We start from the raw sequence: 19,464 nt of genomic DNA on the forward strand, positions 1-19,464 counted from the left end.
GTGTCCATATGGAAGTTAGACTTTTTAAACCAAACTATGCTTACACAAATATGTGTAAACTCTTAAATCTTTGAATGATCATATTTGCTTCTTTTTTTTTGCATTTCTGCCCATTTCCTCCAAACAACTAATGACGAATTCACAGGAAAACATTGAAATTGTTGCTACTTAGATATTCAGAATTTGAATAAATCAAAACAAAAAGACTCGATTTTCTCATGTTTCAAAACTTTTTTTATCTTTTAATATGAAAAAGCTCTTCTAACTATAAATTGGTGCATGAAACCACCTGATTGTATCTTTATTATCAAAAATCTGTCAAAATATCTTAAATAAGTGACACATTAAAGATGTGTTTTGCAAAAAATATGAGAAATATACCCATTTTTAAGCTATAAATCATGAAATTTATGTGATGTCGGTAAATTTTCCCTCCAAAATCACAAATACATGACAAATAATGATGCTCTTGTATAACATTTTGAGGCGCTGTCATGTTTTGGACACTAATGTACCCTGATACATAAAATTTAGTGCTGCAGGTTTCAGTTTTGTCCTGTTCACGATTACTCAGGTTCATGAAACTACAGCAGTTGTTTTGAAGTGTGTGTTTCATGACCCAAAAGAGGGTCGTTTATACAAACCCACCCTGATGACGTGGTTTTGCGGCTCATGCTACTTTGCATAGAATGAGCAAAGTAGGCTGAAGTTACTTAGGTGAAAAGTTTTGGTTTTAATTGAGTTGGTTACTCTCATTAAACTTGCGTTGGTGCAATTTAATACTAATATTGTTCTTGATTTTGCATGCGATGCGTCATCAACGGACACTTTTCCACTTCAGTCTGTTTCATTACAACTTTAGCTCAAACTGTGTTCACGGTGGATGGTTTTTCAGAAGCAGCACTTTCTGCTACAGACTCTTTTAAAGCACAACTACTTAGATGTCTTATTAAAATATATAAATAAATGTTTTTTGATGGCCAAAAAACATTATTAACACCATATTTCTGACTTTTGGGTGAAAAAACGTGAGGCAATCCACTTATCCCTTCCTGTACACTACTATATATACTAGTCTCCTATCAAAAATGTCAATATTTATGTGATGTTTCAACAATATTTAGACAAGATCACTGAATATTGATTTTTCTTTTTTGGGCTCCGTCCTTGATGTTCACTGGATTGTTCTGGATTTTCTTGTCTTGTCTCTCTGGGCCGATCCTTGTTGACTAAATTTAGCCACTGACAAATTGACAGTTTATTTTATTTTTTTCAAAATGTGGCCCAGAATCAGTTCCAAGGTGGTGGAAAAACACAAACTCCAATCAAAACTTTATGATTGAAACTTTGCCACAATTTTTTTGTATTTGTTTTACAAGATGTCCCAACTTTTCTGAAATGAAGGTTTGGAATTTTTTTTTTAAGTCATTTTGGCTTTGACATTCCTCAATTTTCCCTTGATTGGACGTTGCTCCTTCGTGACTTTCGTCCTCGATGAGCTCGCACTGTACGAACAATGTTTCCTATTTGTTTTGGACTCGGAAACCTTCAAAGGCACACATGTTGTTCCTTTACAAAGTCCCAAACTGGATCCAGAGTCTGAATCCAGAGCGTTTCATAAGACTTCAGGAGGTCCCCCCCCCCCCCCCTCTCTCTCTTGCTCTCTCTCTCTCTCTCTCTCTCTCTCTCTCTCTCTCTCTCTCTCTCTCTCTCTCTCTTTCTCTCTCTCTCTCTTTCTCTCTCTTCTTACTGTTTTAATAGCGAGGTTGACTCCACGACATTTGATATTGCACTTCTGGTCAGCTGGGAGGAATGGCTGTCTTTGCTCTTAAACTCTCTCGCTTTCTCGAGTGTCTCTCACTCGTGACTTGTGACCCGGTGGCTATTTTTTATTTTTTTTTGAGAGGATCTTTAAAGGTTTTTTTTTTTTTTTTCCTAAACCCTGCGATCGATCTCACTGGTCCCCTCCCCTCCTCTAAAGCCACCTCGCCGCCGCCGCTCTCTCATCTGTCACTTTCCCTGAAGTCGCCCCTTGACCTCCATCGAGTTGGAAAGACTACAAAAGGCCGAGGGTCTTTTGCCCGGCCGTCCAAAACATCAGCGAGACAGAAAGGGGCAGGGAGGTAAGAGAGGAGGGAGGGGGCAAGTGGGGGGAGGGGGAGGAATGTTTGAATGAACTTTCTCTGCAGTACAGCTGTGGTGTACATTAGAGTTTCGGATACGGTCCGAATACACAGATTCGTTTGGCCGGCGTTTGTTTTTGTTCCCTCTGGAATTTTCTCTACATGTGTGGGATGCGGACATCTCAAATAAATGCAATAAAATCAACAAAGCCCTTTTCAACCCCCCCCCCCCCCCCCCCCACCACCACCACCACCCACCCCACACCCCACCCACCCCACACCCTGACCCCTCCCCTACGATTTCGGGGGATTCATTTGGAGATACTTGGAATTTTACAAGCGCTCACGTGGTGCTCGGACGTGTAAACGCGCTCCTTTCTGCCGGCCGTTAGGAGATAAAGTCTGCAGATTTCTTTTCTTTTTTTTTTTTTTTTTACAACTCAGAGTCACTTTCTTTGCGCTGATATTCCTTCTGCGGTCCCTTTTGCTCCCCCACACAGCTAATATCCTGCAGCAGAAAGAATGCATCCTGGTACAAACAACAACAAAAAAAAAAGATTAAAAAAAAGTACAAAAAATTTGGTCCACATAGGAGGAGTTTCTCGCCCAAATGTCCATCAGGTGATCTCAGGCCTCAGATAAGGAAGGGCACCTGGAGGATTCAAAAGACATAAAACGGGTGGTGAAGATGATTTTCAGTTAAAGGACAGTGGGAAAATAAAACTGTAAACATGTGGCTGGTCTCAGTGGAGCGTGTGATTGGTGTTTGGGGATGTGAGGTGAATGGAGCAGTGTGAGGACAACAAAAAAAATAAAGTAATGTATAATATTTACATTAAAATTTTATTTTATTATATAGCCACAGTTTTAGCAACCTGTAAATTCGGTATTATAGACTTTTGAAAAGGTTGCTATAAATCAAATTGAACAGATTTAACAGAAAAGGAATTTTTGTTTTGTTTTGTTTTGGGTTGGGTTTTTTTGAGTGCGGGGGTGTTTACACTCTCTAAGCTGAATAATTTGGATAGCTGTGGGTGGAGTTATCAAAAGACAGTTCAGACAGTTTAGGAATTTCTTTCAGTAAATACTACAATAAACAAGTAATTTTATTATCATGGCTCCAAACTGCTCGGTAGCCTCTGTAACAAGTGAGAACTGAAGTATTTGCTGTTCAACCTGTTTTAGAAGGATTATCTTCTTTTGACATAGTATTTGTATTTCTGGATTAATAAGTTTTCTGTTTAAAGCTTTTTTGATAATGAAATACAAACAAATAATAATAATAATAATAATTCAATACCAGAATTTTACAATAAAATCCTTGAATTAAGAAGAAAAAAAGACAATGATCAATTGTTCCATTCAAAATACATTGGTCACAGTTTTTAGTCTTTTGTACTGATCTTAAATTTGCTGGTAAAGCCTTCATTTTTGTGAAGACTTAAGCTGCATTCTGAGGTCCATTTCACTCAAGTCATGAGTAAATTTTTCTTTGTCGGAACACATTAAAACAATTGTCATTTAATGAACTGTAATCTACTCTGAAAGCCAATGACTGCACCTTTTCTAAATACTAAAAGCAGGTGGTGAAAGTAAAGCACAGGCGAGACTTTTAAGATATAGAGTACATCAAGCAAAGGAGAAATGTACAGAAGATCAGCTTGTAAAGTAATAAAAAATGAGACTCCATTCTTCATTGTTATGGTCAGTATACATGAATAACCACATCAACAACAAACATTTTATGAGCGCCTCAGCGAAATGAAGAGAAAAACTCCCTGTCATATTTTGAGTGATTTCCTGTTGCAAGAGCAGCTGCAGCAGTGCCGACGGCTCAAGTTGAGTATAAAAGTCAGAGCCCGGCAGACAATCAACACACATCAAATGGAGTGAAACCGATATGACGCTATAAATCTCCTCTGGATTGTGGTTTAAGCCGGCAGAGAAGTCAAGTGTTCAATGCTAACAGGGAAATTTAGAGCCAAGTGACACCCAAACCAGGAGAACAATCAATAATAAATTTCATAATAAACAAATTAAATAGTATATAATGTATGTAGGCTCGCTGAATTTTAGTTCTATAGAGCATGTATTGTGACATAAGGCTTTTAATTCATTTTGCAGGACTTTGAAAGCTTTTTGAATACAGTCAGTGACAATTTTAACCTATTCAGAGTTGTTTTTCCTACATGTAACTGACATTTAGTCGCGGTTTGACGGATTGCTCTTAAAAGACTAAACCTAAAAAAGCAGGTCTTGAAATATTTGTTACCAAACCCGAATACTGAATTTCTCCATTTCCAAATACACCGAGTGCACTACACAGGGTTAATTCACGTAAATGTTCCTGCTATATTTCTGCTTGAGAGCCTGCTTCGTATTGAATTTATTCACATTCAATCATATGTACATAAATGAACAATATAATCCAATCTGTCTTATTCAAAAACATCAATGAAATAGTTTTGGTAAAATATACTACAAACACGTCTCAATATAAGATCTAATCAAAACATCAAAAATCAAGACAAAAAACTTAATAACGTATGTATGTATTTGAATCATTTCAATTAAGTTTCTTATGCCTTTTTTTTTGTTCATCAGGAATGTCAATCATGACGTTTCTGTCATGACAAAATAAAACCATGCCAAAGTGCGTAAAACCTGAAAAGAAAGACAGCCGAATACTCTTTCTGAATAACTGATATCCAAACTCTTAACTGACGTTTCTGGCGGTGACGGAAGAAAAGCAACGGAACGCACCTTTGACACATCACAACTGACGACGATGGTTTACTTCCGTCGTCGTCAGTCGTGACGTTTCGGATGAAGACGGAAGAACGTCGTCAAAACATGTCAAAAGTATGTGTTAGAAGTGACGTGCGAGAAAAAAACAAAGCAAAACACTTTGTTTCTGAATGATCGATACCGAGAAGGATGAAAACTGCAAAAAGAGAAATAAAATCACCATGATGAAGTCTTTTTTTTTTTTTTTTTCAAAAGGAGAACTGATGTTATGAGCTTAAATGAAGGAACTGTCCTGATATTGAAGGATTTCACCGTTATAACCGGGCAGGTGACCCTTCCTACATGTGAAACCTGCCACACCAACCGAGACGTTACCTCAAGAACACCAAACGGCCGTCTGACGAAGCGCCTCTGTGAATTCCCGTGAGGCAACGTGGCTGCAGTGTCGTGAAGGCGCGGAGCGGTTCCTCAAGCTGGAACCCGGCGCGGCACCGATCAACCGCTGCTTCCCCGGCTGACCTCGGTCTGAGCACCTGTTTCCAATCGCCGCCCTGCCAGAGGCTATTAGGATCCGTCCACCCCCAGAAAGGACCTTTCCTCCGCCGCTCCAAACCCAACCGCACACTGGCTATCCAGTCGCACTGATTAATCACATCAAGATGGGTTGCTCGGGCCGTAACGCCGCCAACGTGTGTGCATGTGTCCTGGTTTGCTGCCTCCTAGAGGCCTGTGCATGCTTTCTCCATGTGCGTCGCCCTAATCCCTCCCTCTGTCCACTTGAAGATGTCAGACCAAGATATTTCATTAGACGTTTGCTGCTCTCGGATATTAAGTTAGATATTCATTTGATACCTGCCGCCCCATGGAGCTGCACGGAGGCAGGCCCATTGGCCCGCCGCCACGCTCTTTGAAGGGTCTGGCTTGTCTCAAGGTTACATTGAGGTCAGTGGATGAACCTGATTGGTCAACCCCCCCACCCCCCATCCCCACCCCACCCCAACCCTACAACATGGAACCAAAATTGGAAACGGCGGCCGCTGTAATCACGCTGCGGCAGGAAAATGACGCTGCTCTCCAAACTCAGACGGGCATTTGTTTGAAGTTGATTTTAACCCTTGAGGTAATGGTAATGGTAAGTGAAAAGAGCCTCTCGCCGCGGCCCGGGGAGGCCTATTGGGGCGCTGCGTTAACGTGATGGGAGCCGACTGCAACCACAGAGTTCAGTATCAGTGCTGGGCCAATCACCTCGCAGATGGAATCAGATCTGCACAATTAACCCCAACACTTGAGACCGGACCCCCAAGATGTTAGCCGCCTCGAACAGGCAGGGCTGCAGCTACCTGCATGAGATCCCCCCCCCCCCCGACTTCTTCGAAGAAAGTCATGATTGCCGGATACAGACCAGGTGGACAACAACCAACAAGCCTGATACTCACACAGCTGTTTTCGTCTTGAATGGACCATTGAGATTTAGTAACATTAGTTTTAAAAACATTTTTTTTCAGTTGTGTACACAAGTTGAGGAAATTTTGACTTTCATCGGGAAGTCTACAAGTTCGATTCCCAGCAGACCTTTACCTTTAGTCGATGTTTCATTAACCTCATTTCATCTCATAACTTGATCTATGTAACTGAAAATGTTTAAATCTCAGAAGCAACTCGTTACTCTTCACATCTTCAGAATGACCAAAGTTTTAGAAACGTCGTATTTAAAATGATTGCATGATATATTAACGGTTGCTACTGTATTTTATTTAGGTATTTCTATTTAATGTGATATTATTCAATTACAGCGCAGAGAGAAAGATTATGATTTTAAAGTCACTGCATTTCTATCACAGTTGGTTATATATTTGTATGATTATTGTTGTATAATAAAAGGTGTCTGTAGATTTTACTTTATTTAACTGCATAGTGGCTTTTTAATGTTCATGTGATGAAGGATGTGGAATAGGATCATAATTTTATTCTTAAATGGGGTGAAAATCCAAATTATTGTATTGTAAAATATTTTTTACATTTTCACAAGATCTGATGTTTTTTAATTAAAATTTGAAGATATAAGATGTAAGATGTTAGATGTAATGTGTGAAAACATTGAACGAAACATGCCACAACACATTTTGAGTGCCACATATTTAGGATATTTTTCAATTTAAAAATAAAGAAGGCTATTGACCTTACTTTGTCCGTACTGGCCGTACTGGTAGGACGCCACATGGTCGACGGTGTAGCCCGGCGAGCTGTACGACGGCGTGCAGTAGGACTGGGAGCTGGGCAGAGAGGGCAGAGCCGACATGGAGGGGACGCTGGTGAGACCCTCCAGGCCCTTGATGTGGTCCATGCGCTGGCTGCAGCTGGCCGCCATGCCAGCGGGGGGCTCCAGGCCGCCCGTCAGAGGGGAGATGGCATAGTCACTTTGAGGCTGATGCGGTACGCCACCGGGGTTCAGGAGACCCATCACCTGGTGGGAGGAGGGGGAGAGCAGCACATTTGCATTCAGTTTGAAGCTGTACTTCATCCGTCAATGCAAGGAGGGAAAGGTGTTTTCCTTCGTCACTGATCTCTATGGTAGGTGAAAAGTTCATTTTACTCCAGAAAATGCTCTGATGGATACACATGGGAGTCTTTCTCATATCTTCTGGTATAATCCAATAAGCTTGAAATTAGTCTTGATGGTGGGAAGTCACAAGATGCTTAGGGTCGTTATTACAGAAGTCACAAACTATGTATTATAAGCTGTAAAAAGACACCCAAAAACTCTCTGAACTTAGATAACAATGGATCTCCATCTCTGAAAAGCTGGAATAAGTCAATGAGGACTCCTCAGTGTCTTCACGTGATTTAATTTCCCATTGTAGTTTCTACCAAGCCTTTTAGAATATCTCTCATTTTGAGTGTGCAAGCAACAAGAGTGTGTGTGAGACAAACACACAAGGAACCCCCCCCCCCCCCCCCCCATAAACTCCTCACAGACATCAGAAAGCTCCCGGCCAGTGTGTCGCGGGACGAAGATAGCACCAGAACGGAAGAATTAAGCAATTTGTCTCCGATCTGTGGCTATGCTTATTCTGAAATTCCCTTTCGAACCTACGGCGTGAGATAAGAGCTTATCTCTTAGAGATGCATTGGAGAAGATAACACTAAGGAGAAGCGAGCTCAGCTTTGAGGAGTCTGCTGGCTCTTGACCTGGTCTTTATTAGCAACCAGATAATCAAATTTGGGGGGAAATACTCTTTGGCTGGCAGAGGACGGAAAAGAGCCGTGGGGCAGTGAGTTCCGACGTGCTTCAAAACAGAGCGGCGACCCCCGCCTCGGACGCCGCTCGAATTTACCTGTCGGCCATCAAAGGTGGACGGTAAACTGTAAATAAAGCAGTGAGGTTGGCTTCACCGCAAGCTAACGCTAACTGAACCTGCTACTTCTAAATGTATCATATCCCACCTCCTGTTAGGCAGAGCGAAGGCCTCCAGGCTCTTCCAGTTGTCCTAATAGGAAGCAGGTACCGCGCTCTTTGTGTCCTGAAGGCCTTCTAAGTGACATATTATTCTACATCCACACACACATGGTCCTGTTTAAATCATTTCCCAAGCAGGGGTGGTGAGCAGAGGAGTCCATGTTGATTCTGAGAGGGGAGTTGTGTTTCCTCTTGTGCCTGGTAACATTTTCCTAAAAAATTAACCGGCGTTCGGAGGGTTCCATTGAAACAGAAGGAGACCGGGGGAAACAACGAAGTCAAAAAGAGAAACACCAAGCCGACGGATTGAAGTCGGCTAACTTTTTGTATGTTTTTTTTTGTCTATTTCCCTCTTTGCTCAACCGCCACCGATCATTCCTCTGGTTATGGAGCCTCGCTCAGCCTCGTGAAATCGCCGCTAGTCATCCCAGCACTGCAGCGTTTTTTTAGTATATTGACGGCGCTGCACATCGCCGGCGGCCTGAATCAGTGCGTCCGCGGGAGTTGGCGGAAGGAAAGAATGTCGGAATGGGAGGTGGCAGCGGCGGGTTTGGGAGGGAACATGTGAGACGGGACATTCTTTCCCCCCGCCGTATGAAATATATACAGATAAATTAGAACCTTTGCTTTCACGTGGAAGAATGTGGAGGCAAACATTTTAAGAATGCAATCACGAGAAGCTTCCCCTTGGGGGCTAGAGTGTAGCTTTGTGTGTGTCGGGGGTGGGGGGTGCTCATACACATGACTGTGATCATCCTGCATCTGGCTTCTGCAATACTGTTATGATATTTGTTCGAGAGCATCTCTGTATGTCTGAAAGAATTTTGGAACTTTGGAGAAGATAAGGGTTATTTTTATGATTTACTTTGTAATTCTCTTTGGGGGAGTCTTGACTTGTTGATATATACAATGTTTTCATTTGCATAGGGTATCTCTCATACATTTTGTGGAATTGAATTCACTCTCTTTTTCCATGTCTGGTCTTTCTTTCCCCAAAAAGCTACAGCCATCTACTCGACACTATCAATATAACCATGTAATTCCACAACTCGACGGACAAAAGCGAAATGAAAAATTACCCCTGTTGTTTGCGTTGTGGTTGAATTTTGAGGTCGAAGAAACTGCTGTAATCAATCCTCCAATCTAAACTGGAGGTTGAGAAGTTGACTTTGGCACGCTGCTCAAGCATGTCGTGTAATATTTGTCTTAAAGACGTTGCGAAATCCTTAACTGATCCCCTGAATGTGGTGGAGTTGATCAATTATCTACACCATGCGGGCGTGTGTGCAATTATGCGAACCTGCGAGCAATGCGAGCGTGTCTCCCGTCTCCACGCTGCACTGTTAGCAGTCGGGCCGCGCCAAGCTGAAATCTCATTTTCTGCCTGTTAGGGGTCTCCGACTCATCCGTCTCCTCCGCGCCCGCTCTGTCGGGGTTTGGGGGACCTTGGGGACGTCCTGGCCGGATAATTGACTGTAATTGTCTTTTCACTTCTAATTCGTCATACGATCCATCGCCCTCTGTCTGTCTAAAGTCATCTTGCTCCTCCCGCCCAACAAGCGAAGAGCCATCTTCAGCTTGCCGGGCCATATATGAGTCAGAGAGGTGAACGTCTGTGTATTCATATTCTCCACAACTGTGTGACACAATCTCTGAAAAGGTGAAACTGAAGCATCTTCAAGCTCTGATAAACTGAGTGAATCTGTGTTTGTTACACGTGTTCACGACTTCTGATTGGCTGTGTTCTGGTCAATACTCCTGCAAGAAAAACAATCTATATCTCTTTAAACAGAACTGATACAATATTCAAGAAAGAAGTTTGTGAAGGACACTGCGTTCCTTTGGCCTGACCTAACTTTGAATTTTTATCTGATGGTAAATTAAGCTAAAATCACAAGTCAATATGAAAAGTTGTGAAAGGACAACAAATGTTGATTTAAAAGTGTTTCTGCCATTATAGTTTAAGTGGACATCGTTTTCCCAAAAAATGCCATGGAAACACGAAACTTTTCTGAAACAAGAATGTTAAAATGGTGAGTTTTCACTTGAAACGTTGTTGCGTTAATGGGCTCTCAGTGTTAATTTTGTCATAACTAGATTTACAACTTACTTACAAAGATGAAGTATCCATAAAGTAATGCCTCTACTAAACGTGAAACAATCCATTTCAATCATCTTTTATATTCTGTTTTCATATCATTAATTAAGTCTTTAAAATGTTTATCGAAATCGAAGAAATCTAATAAAAGTGTCACATGATTTTAAAAAAAAATAGGTTTGTTATTAAATAGATGAAATAGTCAATACTTAAAATGTGACATTCATTTATACGGGTGTTTATTTCGAACAAAATTTTTGTGGTTTGGGTAAAATATTTCATACGCGGTACAAAGACACTAATGAAATGAATACAAGTAATGCCAGCAGTGTGATTTAGTGTTTCTGTTACCGTAGTCTTTCAGTCATAATTTGATCCAAAACAAACTCCTCACCTGCGGCGAGAGCCCGTTCCCGAGGGCGGGGTTCATGGGATTGCTCGGCCCTCCGGGGCCCACGAAGCCGTCCGAGTAGCCCGAGAAGGAGTGTCGTCCGGAGGCGAGGCAGTAGGCGGAGCCACCATCACCCTGCCCTCCACCTCCAGAGGACTGGTGACCCGAGGAGGGGGGCAGAGGCTGAGGGCGGTGCACTGTGCTGGGCGGCTCCGATACTGCAGGACGAACAGCACGGAGGAAGTTAAGTCAATAATTGTCAAAAAAACGTTTTTCTTCACACAGATGCTTGTACTGAACTTTCAACTGAGGCAAAGCAAAACTATATAAAAACTAAAGTGTGTCAATTTGAAGTACTACAGTCAGAGTTTGGTATTACATCGGGCTGATTATGTCATTAGTGGGTCAATAGAAAATCTTTTTTTATTTTTTGATGGTCAACAATCCTGTTTAATATGATTCTTTTCTAGTCTTATCAGTGAGTTAGAATCATAAATTTTATGTATTTTGTGGATAATTAATAATTTTGTACATTTTCTTATATCTGTATAAATTAATTGAGAGAATGGCCAACAAATTTATTGATAATAAAACCTATATTTGGAGGAAAAGTCTGAGTGACTGTAAAATAAGTAAAAATGTGGTTGAAATTTCTGAATCCTGACATAAAACTGTATCATTATACAACTGTATTGCAATTATAGATTATTCTCAGGATACATTGTATTGTATATTGCACATTTATGATTTTTTAATTTCTATATTTAATTCACTTTGCACTTTTTTCATCATCTGTAATTTGTATTTTCATATTTTGTGTGCTTTATATCTACACCATAGGACAGCAAATGAAGATGTCTTTTCAATCCTTCTATGTTGTATGTACATCAGAGTTCACAAAAAAGTTCCCTTTGACTTTTTCACTTTTCTGTATGTTTATTTAAATATAAATAGAGAGAATTATCAACAAATGAATTGATAATACAAAAATAAGACCAAAATGCAGCTATATTTGAAACAAGTCCGGCATGGATGTGAAGTAAAAACAAATGTTTTTACCAACCTGTTTGTCAACCTGTTGAATTACATAAAAGTTAATAATGGGTGTTTGGAGGGCTGTAGAACTAATAAATCATGTTATTTTGTTGTATTTTGTCTGTTTTAATTCTGTGTTTCTGGATTTAAGTACATTTTGTCAAATTCTGTGGTATTTCAATAGAATTTCACCAAAAATAAATTTCTTCAATAAAACATTTATGGAAAATAAATAATATTTAGCTCCGCTTCATTGAATTGTTTTGTTTCATTTTATTGTTGCTCTTACTGCGGCAGTGAAATTCTTCAGGTTTGTGGAGAATTCAGCTCCAATCAGAAAGAGATATTTGAATATCTTGAATAATTTTTATGTGTCCTCCAGAAATTCCACCTTTTCCCGGATAAACCCCGCGCAAGTAGACCTGCCTGTTTAATTTGAATTGTGGTAAAACACTCAAGTTGACGATGAAGTAAAATTTGTTTGACACTCGTGGATTTAAGGTAATGAGGAAAAGTTCTTCCTGTGTTTCAATCACCTGGTGTTTATATACCCTGAAGCGCCTCTTTCATTCATTTTCATTTATTTGTTTATCTGGACCGGACAGTCCATATTAATGAACAAGCCATCTCTTAATGAGGTTACTTACTGTAAATATGCCGGATTTTGCACAATGCTAATTTCCATCCATTTGATTGAAATTCATACCATGTTATTGTGGTGTGATGTCAATAGCCTAATAAGTTGGAATACTGCCACCATCAAAATATAAGATGTAAAATGTATATCTGTTTGTAATATATAATATACAGGCATATTCTGGTATTAGTAAGAAAATGACAAAGTGGCACACACAAATGTAACAAAAAAACCCAAAAAACAAACAATCTAAGTCCTGGAACATCGATGTTCATCACATGAACTTGCCCCTACCTTGCGCTATGGAAGAGGGGGGGTAGGTGCTGTCAGAGAGCTGGTAGGGTTGGATGCTAGACATGGCTGAAGGTGGGAATCCCCCTGGTATCAGATGATTGAACGCCATCAGCTGATTTGCTCCAGCTTGTTTCCTCCACCGAGCTCTCCTGTTACTGAACCATACCTGGAAAAACCAAACAAAAGAAGACCGTGATCAGAAGTGTGTGTGTGTGTGTGTGTGTGTGTGTGTGTGTGTGTGTGTGTGTGTGTGTGTGTGTGTGTGTGTGTGTGTGTGGCTGGCTGGCTGCACTGAGTGACACGCTGAGCCCATATGGACGGTGCTCATGCTGAGCCTGTTTACACTTCCCAGATGGAGCCTGTGGAGGAGAATTTACTGGATTCCAAATCACAATGGGAAAAGTCTGGATTGGGCCCCCGGGAGCAGGAGAGGACGAGACGTGCATTGCTCAGATATGGACATGTTGCCTTTAAAGGTACAATGCAGGCCGTTTCAACAGTCCAACATTTGTCTCTTGGGGTGGCAGTGATGAGTTACTGTGGCAGTCAGTCTATCCTCCTTCTAACTGAGGGTTTGTTTGTAAAAAAAAAAAAAAAAAAAAAAAGTTACACACCCATACCATATTCTCCTGGGGCTTGGCAGTTTTATAAATGAGAATCACAATATCAATGTTGTTCATGTTTATAGAGTTGTCTTCTCTGGGTGAATGTGTGTTTGATTTCCTTACAAAAGCCACCAATAGCGCCAACCCGTGGCCTGGCATGCTAACCAACATCATTTTTCGCATGTCTGATGTTTCAATAGAAACAGAAATTATCTTGAAAACATTGCTACGTGAAGGCTAAACTTTCCAGAAGCAAAAAAAATGATGCGTTTTAACTTCACAAGCAGTTGCTGATTCTTTCATTGGCCTGTGACCTCCTCCACTCTCCCGTGTGGTTAAGAGCAGTATTACAATTTAGGACACTTGCTGATGATGATTGAAGTTCTTCTGCTAATATCTTGACCGTGTTTTCACGTTCTGTTCACTGTCTTAGGTTCTATTTGAATATCGAAAAGTATAATTACTAGATATTACGTCACAAAATTCAGTGAGGGAGTGAGGGGAGGTGATTTGGTTTGGTTCTTAGTTGTTTTGATGACGTGTCTCTGTACCTGCACCCGAGCCTCGGTGAGCTTGGCCCTCTGAGCGAGCTCCTCCCGGGTGTAGATGTCGGGATAGTGTGTCCTCTCAAAAGCCCTCTCCAGCTCCTCCAGCTGCTCTGCGGTGAAGGTGGTCCGGCTGCGGCGCTGCTTCCTCTTCAGCGGCAGGTCAGGCTCCGACTCCACGTCCGAACCCTCGTCTGAATGGCTCGCTGTTCATGAACCGGAAAAGAAACAAGAACGGGTTGAGATTTTTTTTTTCCCCCCTTCGGTTTAAAATGATGCATGTTTTGATTCCTCAACAACTGAATTCACTGAGGAACTACTTGGCTTTTTCCCCACTTTTTCCCCACTGTTTTCACACACACACACACACACACACACACACACACACACACACACACACACACACACACACAATCAACCAAACAGAGCTCCATTCAGAAGGAATATTCCAAGCTGTAGGAATAATCCCATCGGACATGATTCCCCAGGCACCACGGGGGGGCTGCAGGACTAAAAGCTTCACAAAAGGCTAATTTGGATCCAGGGCTTATTTGCTGAGCGTGTGTGTGTGTGTTTATGTGTGTGTGGATTGTCGTCTCTACGCCCAGGGGCAGTTGGCTCGATGAAGGACAAACTGCTTCTCGAGCCAGGTGAATGCTGGTTTACGATCTGAAGGGACTTTTCAGGGGAGCAGTGCTGAAAAATGGATCTCCTTGCGTGCAAATCTGTAACAAGACCATTGTGGTCAAAGTCTCGAAGGATTGAGTTTTTGGATGAGTTTCCTCAAATGCCAAGTTTTAACTATACTGAACCAAAATATATATATATTTACTTCTGACTTGTACTTTATGTCTAGTCCTACTGATTTTCAGAATTACTTTAGTTGTCTTTCTGTTTCATATTAAAGCCAAAAACAAAAAATTCCAAAGTCCAAAATAAAACAAGAACAAAAAAGTGATGCAGATTTTAGCACAGAAAATAAGCTTCACAAAAGGATTCAGAGCACTGACACGGCCTTTAATGACATTATTTACGAGAAAGGTTTAAAGTTGATATCCTCAGAAAATCACAATAATGAGTAAACATTAACAAAATTCACACATTGCCAGTGATGCACTGCATTAATTGACTTATAAGTAATATAATATCAGTTATGAATTATAGCAGACTGGATGTTGGTAAATTACAAAATTTCCCTCTTGGATTAATTAAGTATTTTTATTCTATTCTATTCTATTCTATTGTATTATATTATATTATATTATATTATATTATATTATATTATATTATATTATATTATATTATATTATATTATATTATATTATATTATATTATATTATATTATATTATATTATATTCTCATTTGAAACAACATCACACTAACTGTACAAAACACCTCAATAAATGCATAATATATAATATTGTTTGGAATAAACCAAAAAATAATGCTAATAATCTGCTGCAGTTAACAAACTGACTGGCAGTTTTTGTTTTTTACCCTCCATTTAGACTGAGTTTTTGAAAAGTTTCACCATGGGAGCTGTTTTCCATGTCTCTGAGCACCGCGTTGTGTAAACGGACAACCAAAGACGCTACAGAAGTTTTCACGTGAAAAGAGTAAAGATCCTCTCACTGCTTCATGGCGAACTGTCGATTGCATTGATGCTGACTGAGGCCTTGAATTTAAAAACCTTTCGCTCTCGCCTCCCACTTGTTATTTAGCGAGACCTTCACGCTGACTAAACCTCGGTGATATTCCACGCCCTGACAGCTTTTGTGGGTTTTTTTTTCCACTCTTCATCCTTTCAGGTTAGTATTAATACCATTGTGAGCAATATTTTACATAAGCCAGCAGATTGGTTTTTTCCAACTTCAAACACCCCACTGGCTCCCTTCTAAGTTCACTGAGGCCAATGTGCCCACTTTTTGTGCCACACTTAATTAATTCCCCCTCAGCACCAGGGAAGTTTTGTGTGCAACACTGTATTAGTTCCCCCCTCAGAAGCAACAATAAAATACAAGAGAATCCAAATAGCTCAGGGCCCCTCATGTGAAACTGATCCCCTCTCCCCCCCTTTGGCCATTTCTCCTCCTCACAACACCAATAGCAGTGGGAGTCAACTTAACATGCATTAGCAGCAAATTGGTAAAGAAACATTCAAGCATGAGGGAGCCAATAAGTAAAATATTTTCAAAGGGGGCGCGAGAGAGAAATGAAGACATTGCCTTAATCCTCGGCTGAATATCTTTGCAATTTTGGGGAGATCGGTATTTCGTCGTTGGCTTTCGATGAGCATTTTGAGAAAATACACAGGGAAGAGTTCCTTTAAGATGTCGATTTTATTACCTGGCATCATTTCTTGGAGAGAAAAAAACACCTCGAGATTAGTGTCACATCATGGACGTGGAGGCGAGACGTTACCCTATCAATGCTGTAGAAGGAATTCGGGGCGTGGAGTTTCAGGACTTTGGAGTTTTTTTGGATGGGATGGTTGAAAAACAAGAGACGAGGCCTTTTTTTTTTTCGCGGCCTCCCCCACCAGTTCCTGCCACAGAGGAGGGCTGCGAGGAATGCCCTCCCCAGCCGTCCCCTCACCCAACTCCTTGCGTGCAACGTTCCTCAGCATTTCACAGGGATTTGGGCCTTTGGGAAAGCCTAGGCGACCTGGGAAAATCCTTAATCACTTTGGAATTACCTATCGGTTATGAGTGCTACCAGGGTTTCCAGAGGTTTACTTTAAATAGCGACAACGTGGCACCTCTTTAGTCTGGGGGAGTCTGAAGTCTCAAGCGTCTTTGTCAGATTGATGCATTCGTCGATCTCCAGATGAAACTTAAGTTGATGGATTGAAGTGGAAGCGAAATGTCTGATTGTGATACTGAGACATAAATGTCGCACGATTTCACTTCAAGAGACGGCTTGAAATTCCAAATTTGCCCAAAAAAGCTTTTTACTTTTTACTTTTTCCTGTTTTGGCACACCAGTACTTCTTAAACAAGCACCACCTTCTACTCCCTCGTCTCACCCACGCTTGTTCCCCCTCTTCGTCACCCTCCTTTTGTCCCCCATCTCTCTCTCTCTCTCTCTCTCTCTCTCTCTCTCTCTCTCCTCTCTCTCTCTCTCCCTCTCTCTCTCTCTCTCTCGCCCTCCCTCCATGACTCTTGTGGGCTCTTTGTTGCTTCCACAGAGCTGAGGTCTTTGCCGGCGATTTCCACGCTCCATCTGTGGAATCCGTCATGGCTCCCTCAGCCCTTCACAGTGGAGGCCTGTCACCTGCCCCACGGGGGAGCTTGGGAGGGGTAGGGGAAGGGTGGAGGGAAAAAAAAAAAAGGATCCAAAGAGGGCTTGGGGGGGATGGGAGAGGGGGTACATGGGGGGCATAGCCCAGGGGCATTCTACCCCCACCCCTCTGTTAAAAAAAAAAAAAAAAAACAATACTCCCCTTCCCCTTCTTCCAGAGGGAACTGTAAGAGCACCTGAGGGGCCGGACAGGGAAGTGGGGGCAATGGAGGCTGTTGTTGTGGTTGTAAATGTACCCATGGGGATAGTGTGTCTGGGCATCTGTGTTGGGTCATAGTTGTTGGGGGCAAAGGAACATCCACAGTCTGACGGGCTCACTGAGTGAGTGGACACGAGTTGAAAGGAGGGAAAGGAATGTCTCCTGCTCATTGCCTGTCAGTGATTTCCTCAAATGTTCTTCCAGCTTCTCGAAGGCAATTCTCGTCCTTGCTACACACATCCTCACAACATATTTGGAAATAGTTTGTCAGATACAGCGGTTTGGAAAATGATTGGGAATCTTCCAGAAGTTTAAAACAACCAGTCTGGGAATAGAACAATATAAAAATATGCTTTAATGAACTCAAATTAAAATGGTAAGATATCAACTCTGCTTAACATTGAAGTGGTTATTGTTTCATATATAACTATAACAGAGATTTTGCTTGTTTGTAGCTTTGAAGCTCTTCAACGCATTGGGCCTAAATGAAAAGGTTTTTATTTTACAACACACTATTTAAAATGCCTTTGAATTAATTGTTTTACCATTGGCTGTTGTTAAAAATTGGTTGTTGTTCAAAATTGTAAAATATTACAAATATATTTGAAAGTGGGAAACTCTTAAAAAAAGTAAATTACAATTCATAGTGTCAAAAAGTCCTGAAATCCATGCAATTTCAACTGGTTTTCATAATAAAAACTGTCCTCGTTGGCATAAGACGTTAGCTAGTTTTACAGAATCCAAAAAATGTGGAAATTACGGACACTCATCCTAACCCTAACCCTATGGAGTAGTGACTTTTATCTCTCTCTGCTAAACTTATTGTTTCCAGACTATCACAGTCACTGTATGTCATCACTGACTAAAAAAAGCACATCATGTCAAGATAGAAAATAAAAATGCAAAACTGTTAACATAATGTAAATACATTTATAGACCATAACATAAGGTGGAGGTGTGAATGATCGATGGAATGTTAAAGGGTTTTTATAGCGACCGGCCAGATCTGATGTTTTGTACCATCTACTACCAACCGTAAAAATGTCTGGTGGAGCAAACGCTGTGTAAACCCAATCGGTGAGCAGAGGTCATCTCTAAAAACATGTTAAACAGCTTTGAGGACTAAAAAAGAACCCCAACTCCTCGCTCTTTTCTAGCTCAAACTGACTCCTATGCTCTGTAGTAAAATCCCTAATACCACTAGAATCCAGAACATTTCCAGATCTCAACATATGAAGGCAAGCAATTGAACACTTCTGAGCATTTTCATTTCTAATTTCCTAAGATCCTCCATAAAGTTTGCTAAAATGCATATGAATGCAGGTTATCACCATGAGGAGTATTCAAAGAGTCTGTGCAATAGTTCTGTTGGAAACTGAATCACTTCCTTATCAATTTGCCTGCTATGGAGTGCATTGGAATGGAGCACTGAACCGCCAGAACAAAGCATCAATTCTGAGATCATGCATCTGGACGTGTTAGAAGCTATCAAACAGATAATACATTTGAGTTTGACAAAGAAAGGAAGAAAGCAAAGAGTAGTATGACAGATGATCCATCTCAAAGTCAAAACTGTGGGGGAAAAAGTAGAACAGAAGACATTTGGAACCGATTTCAAGAATAAATAAATAAATAAATAAATAAATAAGAGTCTCCAAATAGAAGTCCTGGTAGGACAGGTTAGGAAACTACTACACCTCTCACTACAATAACAACAGCTTCTCTGCCAAAGGCTGAGCAGATTTAAACATTTTCAAATACATTGCCTATTGTAAATTATTCTGTTATTGTAATAAACTGCTTCTAGTGTTATATTCTATCTAACAGTGTTATTTAGCATGTCTGTAAGACAGAATCAACAGTGCATCCCATTTGTAGATCAATAGTAATAATATCATAGTGGAACTTTACCCTCATTTTTATATATGCAAAGATTTAGTACAGAACTGGGCATCATAAGGCCCGGGGGCCACATGTGGCCATCTGATGATCCTGAATAAAATACCATTTTTGTTATCATCGGCTTTATTA

At 40.8% G+C, this 19,464-nt stretch overlaps 1 protein-coding gene across 3 annotated transcripts in view; it reads right to left on the reverse strand.

The window, feature by feature from the left end:
* Positions 1-2,434: 2,434 nt before the first annotated feature.
* Positions 2,435-19,464, reverse strand: part of pax3b (paired box 3b) — a 32,099-nt gene continuing 15,069 nt past the window's right edge. For 2 of the 3 annotated variants that reach the window (XM_080511894.1, XM_080511892.1), the window contains exons 5-9: positions 13,940-14,139; positions 12,784-12,949; positions 10,821-11,035; positions 7,056-7,335; positions 2,435-2,775 (exon numbers count right to left, since the gene is read on the reverse strand). In XM_080511894.1, coding sequence (XP_080368020.1) covers positions 2,741-2,775; positions 7,056-7,335; positions 10,821-11,035; positions 12,784-12,949; positions 13,940-14,139 — 896 coding nt within the window. In that variant the 3' untranslated portion in view covers positions 2,435-2,740. Of the gene's footprint in view, positions 2,776-7,050; positions 7,336-10,820; positions 11,036-12,783; positions 12,950-13,939; positions 14,140-19,464 lie in introns of all 3 variants that reach the window. The other variant, XM_080511893.1, reaches the window with a different exon arrangement.

Source organism: Blennius ocellaris (assembly GCF_963422515.1).
Source record: "Blennius ocellaris genome assembly, chromosome: 2".
NCBI classification, from domain to species: Eukaryota; Metazoa; Chordata; class Actinopteri; order Blenniiformes; family Blenniidae; genus Blennius; species Blennius ocellaris.